Source organism: Lontra canadensis, unplaced genomic scaffold (genome assembly GCF_010015895.1).
Source record: "Lontra canadensis isolate GAN:19392208 unplaced genomic scaffold, GSC_riverotter_1.0 scaffold277, whole genome shotgun sequence".
Lineage (NCBI taxonomy): Eukaryota > Metazoa > Chordata > Mammalia > Carnivora > Mustelidae > Lontra > Lontra canadensis.
Genome location: NW_022631271.1, coordinates 202739 through 213945, shown reverse-complemented (window position 1 = coordinate 213945; position 11207 = coordinate 202739). Strand labels below are relative to the sequence as shown.

Genomic DNA, 11207 nt, shown 5'->3' with positions numbered 1-11207 from the left:
CCAAGTGCTTTCTGGCTGTTCTAGGAGAATATCAAAGCCAACACAATGAGCCTTAATGCTCATAAGGTCCAGGTATCCTTGGGGTCGAATGGAAGGCTGTCAGCTCGCCTAACAAATTTAAAAGAATCTATTACCATGGCACTGTCACAGTGTCCCTTATTTACGATCCTCTAGTGGGGGAGTGGGAAGAACAGCTAAAACTGCCCACTACAGCAGCTCTCCAGCTGCTCATGCAGTTAATAGAGCCGTAGAAAGAATGTGATTTATAAGAGCCTTTCCCTTGACACCAGAGCCTGAGTCCCAGATCCACTCATGTTGGGGAGACGCATGTCAGGTAGTCACTTCTGTGCACTCTGATGACAGCAGGGTAATAGCGAGCTGCTGATTTAGATAAGCACGGAGGCTAGAGGCATAAAATACCTGGATGGAAAGCTCACTCTCTAGGCACCAAACCACGGCCTTGGTGATGCAAGGGGAGCTTGGCTGACTGGTGCAGGGGGTAACAAGGGAGCCCTGTGCATCAAACAGGGCCAGGCAGAGGTTGCAGGGAATCTGGGGACACATGTCTGAGGGAGGATCCCTGCAACTTGCTGGCAAGGGCAGATGATTGAGAAAGCAAATCAGCAGGCACAGACAAATTACTGGCAGGATCAACACAGACAGGGCTACCAGGGAAGGCAATCGTTGAGCTAGTTCTGCAAGATCAGGTCGCTGGGCCAGACTACCTGGAGACTTCTTCCACTCCCAGGTGAGAAGGAAGAAATGAGTGGTCTTTGACAGCCTCTCCCCGCCCTTACGGTATATTGCTGCCGGAAAGCATACGGATGCCAGTCTCACATACCTGATAGGGTCCCTGGTTGCAACCACAGTAGCTGCTCTCCATGGTGTAGCTTTTGGACACCCCCATCTCTCTCCACACCACCACCCGGGCCGTGGAGGCTCGGGATTTCTCCACGAGGAAGCTGCAGCTACTCATCGTGAATGCTGGGGCGAGCTTATCAAGGATTTTGGGAAGAGTCTACGATAAAAAAATAAAGCCATGATGAGTTGGGGAAGAGCATCATAAAAATTAGCATCTCAACATTTATTATTCATCTCAGTCTATCAATCACTTAATATATGCAGTTGCAACTCTTACATCATCCCGAAGAAAGAGACGCCAAGGGTTTGTCGCTTTTTGCTCTTAAATGAGGAAATTGAGACTTAGAAAAGCAACAAAGAAATAGCATGAATCCAACTACAAAGAGGCTGGCATGGGAGCCAAATGCCACACGGGCCAACCCCAAAGACCACAGTCTTTCAGGTCCGTGTTTCGGCATCCCCGTGGACCGATGTCCCACGGACACTCAGTCTCATGCATCACTGCTCTGAACTCAATGGAAAGCCACAGATGCCACAGGGACTGAGATTCAGAGTGACTCCACCCAATCTCACGGTTTCCCAGCTCTAAGTCAGACTAGGGACTGTTCATTTATCCCAGGTGTACAAGTCACCAATAACCACTGGGGGTCGCATATAAAGTTTCCTGAAAGAGTATGACTGCCAAAATGAGCTTTCTAGTCCCACCTTGTTTGTTAAAGATTTTATTCATGACACACACACACACACACACACACACAGAGAACAAGCAGAGGGAGGGGCAGAGGCAGAGGGAGAAGCAGGATCCCCACTGAGCAGGGAGACCTATGAGGCTCGATCCCAGGACCCTGGGATCATCACACCAGCCAAAGGAAGATGCTTACCTAAGCCACCCAGGCATCCCTCCAGTCTCATCTTATGATCCATAAATCTGAGGCTGGGCCAGTTACAAAAGTCTAAAAAGTATGCCTTTTCTGGGGGCATCTGGACTGCTCAGTTGTTAAGCATCTGCCTTCGGCCTAGATCATGGTCCCACCGTCCTGGGATCAAGTCCCACATTGGGCTTCCTGCTCCGCAGGGAGCCTGCTTTTCCCTCTCCTGCCTCCCCTGCTTGTATTCCCTCTCTCACTGTGTCTCTCTCTCTGTCAAATAAATAAATAAAATCATTAAAAATGTATGCCCTCTCTGGGTTCTAATGTATGCCCTCTCTGGGTTCATATATACATATATATATGTATATATGTGTATATATGATTTTATTTATTTATTTAAGAAAGTGAGAGCACACACAACAGAAAGCAGGGCGAGGAGCAGAGGGAGAGGCAGAGGGAGAAGAATTATCAGTCTGCTGATAATTTTCAGCAGACTCTGTGCTGAGTGCAGAACCCGTGATCAGGGCCTGATCACGACCTGAGCTGAAACCGAGAGCTGGATGCTTAACTGACTGAGCCACCCAGGCACCCCTCTTCTCTGGGTTCTTCTAGCCCACCATTTCCCAGAGTCGAAAAGTTTTATGTGAGACCACTTAATCTATTTTAGAAAGCATCTGTAGATCCTTGCCACTCACTGATTGACAGAGAGGGGGCTCCTAGTCACCAGATCTCCCCCATCCAAGGATGATGACTCAAGATATGATAGCACATCAGGTCCCTGGGTTAGTGGAAATACTGGACCTAGATAGTCCCAAATTTCTGTGATATTAGCAAGAAGGTTTCTCTACTTCACTATTCACAGAATATCCACACACAAGCATATAATATAAAATTATGTACATTTTGTAACAGTGAAACTTCAGGCTTCTGGACAAATTGTGGGGAGAAGGCAGAGCAGCAGGATGAGAATATGAATTAAGAAATGATTTTTAAAGAGATGCAATTTTGTGGGATGCCTGGGTGGTCTCTACCTGCCACTGCCCCTGCTTGTGCTTTCTCTTTCTCCCCCTCTCTCTCTCACAAATAAATTTTTTAAATCTTAAAAAAAAAGAAATGCAATTCTGTGAATTTCTAGGACATCGAGCAGATCTCTTAATATCCCTGGGTTCTTCCTGTCCCCATGTTTAATATAACTTAATTACATTAATATAACAATTAATACAAGTATTAATTATATTATAAATTACCTATGATATATGTGTAATGTAACACAGTTATTCATATAATTTAGTATGATCTTTATGTTCCCACACAGCTTACAGACCTGCAGCATCATCTGAGCAAGGAAACTGAGCTGCTAATGTCCTCAGTTGAGTTTCCACAATTGCCCCCATAACTGGTTTCATCTATCCAACCTTGTCCCCCTCTCCCTGTGATTCCTTCTCCCCGCTTTTCTCCTTCAAAGTGTTCACCACAATTACAGTAAAATTGATGTTCATGTAATTAGCTGTTTATTTTCTATCTTCTCTGCAGTCCAGAAGTTCCATAGGGCAGGTCTGTGTCTCCTTCACAGGAAAATCTCTACACACAGATGTGCAACCCTTGAGGGCACTCCGTAATTAGCTGCTGAAATAAATAGAATCTGCTCACCCAGACCCTTAGGGGACTGCTTAGACATAAATACAACATATACATACATACATACATACATACATACATATATATATATATATGAAACACAAACAGTGTGTGTGTGTATATATATCTCAACTAAAGTAATTTAAAAAACTTGAAAATAGTTTTAACTTATCAATGTTTTACCTTGCTGTAAAAATTCTAATTGGACATTATTTAAATGATCTCTCCTTTCTTTCTTAAGCGACCCTGATTTTCTTAATTCATATATCCCCTGTGCAAATGACCACACGTTCAATTTAACGGCGTGTCTCTCGGAAAGCTCTACAAGCTGCAGTTTACAAGGTGCAGTTGGCATACCCCTCCTATACACCCACTGCAATCCTTTATCCATTCATTAAATAATGGATTCCAAAACTACTACAGCATGGATAGTCAACTCCTGATTCTATATCTCTTGATTTCATACAAATTGATCTATGGCAGAGCGAGAAAGGAAGATAATGACAGCTCTAACAGCTGGAGATTGTCTTGCTCTGTTTTGTAAATGAACGAGGCGTAGATGAACTCTGTGTATGAACTGACCCACTGAGGCCTTGTTTCAGTTCTCCCAGGGATTTCCCATCTTGGGTGGGAAAAGACTCGGATGCTCAACTCTTTCCCTCCTGCTTGCTCTGTGCCCTTAAACTTAATCTGGGTTTCCAAAGCTTGAAAATTATAATAGATACCTTTTCACTGAACACTTACTATGTATTTTACATGCATTAGCTCTTTTAATCATCACAAGTCTTCAGAGTAAGTTCTGTTATTATCTCATAATATAGAGACCCGTCAAGTCTATTTTCAATGGTCACAGAGATAGTAAGGACAAATCCAGAATATCAACCCAGATGTTCCGACATAGATCACATGAGCTTAGTCAAACACTGCCAAGAACTACTTCTTCAGTAAGTATTATAATCCCATAGACGTGTAAAGGGATATAAGGAATGAATGACAGAATGGACACACAGGGCGTGGCCCAGGAGGTGGCCTTCAGTGTGGTCTCAACACAGACCCAGCAGGGATCAAAAGACTAGATATGAAGCAGCGCTGAGAGTCAGCTGCATCCCCATAGACACTGACTCCCATCTTTCCAGGAGCATCTGGGTCAACAGCAGCCTCGGGGGGGGGGGGGGGGGGGGGGGGGGAGGATCCTGATTCATTAATTCCGGTTTTGAGGCATACCGTAGAAGCCCGAGTTGCATTTCAATTCATCTGCTTTCTGCGAACTCTTCCAAGCCCTGTCTGGTTTCCCAAATTCACAGAAAATATAACTCTCAAAGATGTGCTGACTATGAACTCCCCAGACAGCTCCCAGCTCAGGGCTCATTTCCAGGGAGAGGCCATCTCTGAGGCTCCAGTTCCCTGAGGTCAACCCTACAGAACTCAAATGTCTTCTCTCTCCTCTGAATTAAGCATGGGGCAAGGACCTGGCTGGGACTAGGGGTCAAAAGGATGAAATCTGGGTTCACGCTCCACGGTTTGAGTTGGAGCAGTCGTTTAACTCTGCTAACCCTCATTTTTGTCATCATCGAAGGGGGAGGGGTAGGACTAGACCCAACCTTGAGCGAGGGGGCAAAGCCATGGGCACCTTCAGTAAACGTGCAGTGTTTATTGTGCTCTTAAGAGCGGACTTTGCTGATGGGTGAAGGTTTAGAAGAGAGGGGAGTCGCTCTGCTCAAAATGTCAAACTTCCAAGATGGAAAAAACAGCTCTGAAAACCTCTCTTTGCTTTGTAGATTTCCCTTCTCCTCAGATAATCTCCTGTTTACTAAGCACCCAAGGAGGATTCCTTCCCGTTTTGACCCCCTCTTTCATCCTGAACTACAGAGCAGCAGACTCTCAGTTTAGCTTCTGTCTCACTGAGCACATGCTCTAGAAGACCACTGAGGTCAGCACGGGAGGCGAGACCTGGTGTTGAGTCACCTGGGTCCCCATCCCAGCTCTTGCTACCTGTGGGACTGTTAGACATTTCAGCTCATCTCTGTACCTCCCCTCCCTCACGTGTCAAATGCAGTGCTATTCAAAGTCCCTACTCACTCCATAAACACTGCTTAAGCATACCCTATTCGAGAATACACAGTAGTTGGGAAGATTAAAAGAGTGCACGCGGGGTGCCCCAGTGGTCTCCTTGCAGATGTTCCCAACTGGAAGCTTAGGAGAAAGATCAATGCTGGGAAAGATCACGAACAAGAGACGCTTCCCAGGCAGAGGTGCTGAACAACTCCCCTCAATCCACTCTGATCCGCAACTAGCGGTTAAAATTTTTTAAGGCTCAATTTTAATTATCAAAAAATTCACGTCACTCCATTTCTTCAGATTTCTCTTAAAATCAAACTTAGTTAAAAATCATTCACAATTTTTTTTTTTTCAGGGAACGTCCTAACACCGCTCCTATCTGCCCCTCAGACATCTGTCCATTGGGATCATCTACTCAACTCTGCACCAATAGAGAGTTAATCAGTCTTCTCTGTATTACCTCCTAATATTTCCATTCTTGAACGTATTTTTCTGTCCTTTTAAGTTTCTGATATTCCACCTCTTTCCCCAACTGTTATTTCTTAGAAATCCTTGCTCTGCTCAGCTTCATTACATAAATACCTAGCACAGTGCCGGGCACACGGTACATAATCAATGAATGTTTACTTTTAGGCACGTGAACAATGCAATGATTTTTAGGAAATGTATAGAGTTTTGCAGCCATTATCAATAATCCAGTTTTCGAACACTTTTGTCACCATAAAAACTTGTCTTTTATGCTCACTCCAGTCAATCCTGCCCAAAGCAACCCCTGATCTGCTTCTTTACTCTGTAATTTTTGACTTTTTTGGAAATGCCACGTAAATCGAACCCTACATTTTTTTGTCTGCCTCTGACTTATTTTTAAGTTTATGTTTTTGTATATACCAGTAGTTTATCTCTCTTTATTGGGGGAGAGGCAGAGGGAGAGGGAGAGAGAGACTCCCCACTGAGCCAGGAGCCCGACATGGGACTCGATCCCAGGGGATCATGACCTGAGCCGAAAGCAGACACTTAACTATCTGAGCCACCAAGGTGCCCTAGATCTTTCCACCTTTCTAATAGAAGCATTCAAAGCTACAACTTTTCTCTAAGCACTATTTTAACTATACACCATACATTTTGATATATTGTATTTTTACTTTTATTCATTTTAGGACATCTTCTAATTTCCATCTGATTTCTTCTTTGGCCCAGGAGTTATTTTTGAGTACGCTGTTTAATTTCCAAATATTCAGACATCTCCCAGAATCTTACAAAAGTTGATCTATAATTTAATTCTGTCATGGCAAATGAACATACTTGTATGGTCTAGTATAAGGTCTACCTAGGATAATTCTGATGTGGACTCAAAGACAATGTATATTCTTCTGTTTTGAGAATTGTTACATATATATCAATCATATGTATCAATCAGGTCATGTCTTCTCTAGTTACTAATTTTCTGTTTGGTTGTTCTATTGCTTACTGAGAGGAGTATTAAAATAACCAACTACTATTACTGAATTTTTAAATTTCTTCCTTCAATTCTGCCAATTTCCGCTTATATATTTTGGGGTTATAAACATTCACTTACATTCATTATACCTTTCTGATTAATTATTCTATTCTGTATTACACTGGATGCTATCCTAGGTCTCTAAGGCTGTTGACTTTTTTTCAACATTTGTTTCTCTATTATTTAAGATTAGTAATTTTGGATTGACCTTCAAGTTTAATGACTGATTCTCCTGCCATTGTAGATCTGCTCATGATCCTATCTAGGGAAACTTTCACTTTGGTTGTGGTACTTTTCAGTGCAAGAATTCCTTGCTTGCAGGAAAGCAATTCCTTGCTTCCTTCCTACATCCCTCTCTCCCTCTCTCTTCCCTTCCTGTCTTCCTCCCTCTTTCCATCCTTCCTTCCTTTACTTCCTTCGTTGGTTTCCTTCCTTTCTTCCTTCCTTCTTCTCTTTCAGATTCTAATTCTGTATCAAAATCCCCATGACTGTGGTTGGGGCTTAGAGTAAACAGGACATTGAAGATAACTTGTTGGTTCTGCTCTAATTACCTCGAGGGACCCTCTACTGATCACCAGGAGTCCCGTTTCTGGAGGACATGAAGGAGAGAGTGAAGAAAGACTGAGGGAGCAGGGGAGGTATTTCTAGGTGAAATAGCAGTTTGGTGGATATTTATCTCTTTTATACTCATTAACCCAGGGAATTAAGCTATTGTATACCCAGTAAATTCATATACCCAGAATAATAAAGAACTTGGAAGATGTAGGTACCATGATAATTGTGATATTGGGATTTATAGTAGGAAATATGTATTTGTCCTTCATCCCTAGTCCCTGACATGGGGCTCCTAAAACCCTTGTAAATTCCTAAGTGATAAGAGCATTTGGAGCATCTTTTGTTAAAATGAGGTGATTCTGGGAGGGCTCCTGGATCAGACTATCCCCACTGGGGATGGTAGTGGGAAGAGGAGCCGGGAACAAGTTAATAACTGACCACAGCTCCATGAAGAAGCCTCCATAAAATCCCAATAAATGGCATTTGGAAAGCTTCTAAGTTGGTGAGCACATCCACATGCCCGGAGGATGATACCAACCCCTGACCCCACAGGACAGAAGCTCTTGTACTGGGACCCTGCCAGTCCCTGCCCTTATGTTTCTTATCTGGCTGCTCACCTGCATCCTTTATCATACCCGTTAATAAACAGGAAACAGTCAGTAAGTGCTTCCCTGAGCTCTGTGAGCCACTCCAGCAAATTACTGAATCCACGGCAGGAGTGGAGGTCATGGGACCCTCCAACTGAGAGCTAAGTCAGACAGAAGTCATGGGGAACCTGGGACCTGACTACTGGTGACAGGCACCTGAAGGAGGAGGCAGTCTTGTGGGACTGAATCCTTAAGCTGTGGGATCTGCTACTGTCTCTAGGTGGATAGCGTCAGGATTGAGTTACATTGTAGGACACCCAGCTGGTGTCTCAGAAGTCCCTGGTGGGGTAAAACCCCCACAGATCTGGTGGCAAGTGTCGGAAGTTCTGTGTGAAAGTAAAGGAGAAAGACGCAGGAGAACTGGAGGGTTTTCCAACTCAGTAATTTTTCTTCATTTTCTATATACATTTGAAATAAAGGCCAGCTTTTATTTTGTGTTTGGACAATGTTGCCTCATCAACGTCTCTTCCCTTTATCCTAACAGTAAGAAGTCCCTCCTTCTTTACCCCTCCTTATCTTCCCCATTGGTTCAGTGGGGGAATCATGGAGCTCTAACCACTGGGACCCAGAAAAAACAGAATTAGCTTCAGTGGATCACTGCTCTGCTTTTCAGAGCATGCTCACACAGAGGGGTGCAGAGGGTCTGATTTTCTTTCAACCCTTCCTAGTTATTTAAGATCCTTTCATATACAGTATCATTTTGTTGCTCTCATAAACATGAAACAGAAGCAGTATTTGTGCTCTCCTCATTTCACAGGGGACGAATGGTGGTTCAGAGAGGTGGCATTAGTAATGACTCCTAGATGCACAGTTAATAATTGTAAATCCAGGCATTAAACAGAGGCTCCCTGTCTCCAATTTTTATGCCCTTTGCACTACATCATATCATCTAGAAAACAAAACACAGCAACCAGGTAGGAAAGCTATTATTCATCAAAAATAGAGAGAGGTTGTACACGCCTCCAACCTGTTTGTATTATAATCCTACAGTCGAAATAATGAAAATGGTTATTTAGGGGGAAAAAATGGGTGGGGCATGTGTCTCAAAGGCAAGAATATGGACATAAAGTGTCTTTTGTCATTGTCCCCAGGGCTTACCCTGTAGCCGATGTCTTCCAAGAGATTCGATGTGCCCACACTAGACTCTGCTTGCCACAAGGTCTCCTTGATGCTACAGCCATAAAGGAATACATTCTTCTTTTGAGAGTGGCCATGGAAATCACAGAAGACCTACAATGGCCAAACAAAGGAGAAAACAAACAAAACCCAGGTCAGGTCTATTGGCTGCTGCTGCTGCTGCTGCTGCTGCTGCTTCTGCTTCTTCTTCTTCTTCTTCTTCTTCTTCTTCTTCTTCTTCTTCCTCTTCTTCTTCTTCTTTTTTTAAAGATTTTATTTATTTATTTGAGAGAGAGAGAGAAAGAAAGGAAGAGAGAAAGAACATAGGCAGGGAGGAGGGGAAGAGGGCAAGGGAGAAACAGGCTCCCCGCTGAGCAGGAAGCCGGATGCCGTATTCAATCCCAGGACCCTCAGATCAAGACCTGAGCCAAAGGCAGAAAGTTAACCAAGGAGCCACCCAGGCGCCCCAAGTCTATTGGTTTCTTAATAGTTTGAAGTGTCAACTTTCTCAGACAAATACTGCTTACTTAGCAGAACCGGTTGCATGAGGATCACTGGTGATCTTGGTAAGAGTTGGTTGTATTGGTACAGCCAGCCACTAGACCTGTGAATGAATCCATCTGGCTCAGACCCAAAGAACCACCCAGCTTACCTGGATGATTCTAACATAGTCTCACTGGAAATAATGTGTAGTTTCTGCTTAAGCCACTGAGTTTGGGGGTTGTTTGATATCCAGCAAAAACTAACTGCTACAATAAGCTGTGTTCTTAATCTAAATATTTACTTCCCTTCCTTCCTCATGTAAAATACACTCATCTCTTCCCCCAAGGAAGCCTCCCTGAACACCCATCCTGTCACAGTATCAGACCCTCAGTCCAAACTCCCATGATGGTTTCCAGACCCCATATGTGCCTCCTCCTGATCCATGAACTGAAAAGGCAGTCACCTGCCTTCCAACCACCTACACACAATGGTGGAATGAAGAAACATTATTCCCAATAAACACTTATGTTTCAAAGAGGAGGAGGAGGATGGACACAGCAGTCACTTGTCCATAATGATTCTGAAATAATAGTGGGCAGGCACAGGGAGGTTCCTATATATGGAGTATAATTTAATTAAATATTATGTTTCCTCCCTGAAATCAGAAAAAGAGCTGGTGCTACAAATGGCATTTGGTGATACAATTGAGAAAAGAGAAAAAATAAATGCAAGAGAAAAAATAAAAGACATAAGATTTGAAAGGTGTAAATAGCAATGTCTTTATTTTCTTAAAGACTGTAAAACGTAGAATATCAAAAATCTGTATGTACATATGAAATCACAGGTTAGAATGTCAATATCTAAAAGTCAAGTCCACTTATATATCCTATCAATGTACAAATAAAAGCCTAAATTTAAAAATGGGATTTAAAATAGCTGGAAAGTGGGATGGCTGGGTGGCTCAGTCACTTAAGCATCTGCCTTTGGCTCAGGTCATGATCCTGGGGTCCTGGAAATAAGCCCCACATCAGGCTCCCTGCCACATGGGGAGTCGTCTCCCTCTGTCTGCCGCTCCCCCTGCATGTGCACTCACTCTCCCTCTCTCTGACAGATAAGTAAAATCTTTTTAAAAATAGCAGAAAGCATTGATCTCATAACTTTAAAGATGTGTAAGACACATTATTGAGAAAAATGAAAATTTGCAATTCTTAGCAAATTTACCTACCTGGGTTCAATGCAATTTCAGTCAAAACCCACAGACGGTGTTTTGTCGTTTTTTTACCTTCTGGAAACTTACAAGCTGATTTCAAACCAAACTGAAAATGCAAGGAACCAAGAAGACCGAGCCAGTCTTGACAAAGAATGAGAAAACTGGACAAATTATGTAGAGATATCAAAACTTGTTTTGAGGTTACAGTATTTCATACACAGTATTATTGATAAAACAATACATAAATCAATCAATGGAGGAAAACAGATATT

General features: G+C 43.0%; 1 protein-coding gene across 1 annotated transcript in view; it reads right to left on the bottom strand.

Moving 5' to 3' along the window:
• Window positions 1–841: 841 nt before the first annotated feature.
• Window positions 842–11207, bottom strand: part of LOC116862616 (cytosolic carboxypeptidase 4-like) — a gene marked incomplete at its 3' end in the record, with an annotated part of 169141 nt that continues 158775 nt past the window's right edge. The window contains exons 5-6 of the mRNA XM_032849973.1: window positions 9225–9356; window positions 842–1018 (exon numbers count right to left, since the gene is read on the bottom strand). Coding sequence (XP_032705864.1) covers window positions 842–1018; window positions 9225–9356 — 309 coding nt within the window. The remainder of the gene's footprint in view (window positions 1019–9224; window positions 9357–11207) is intronic.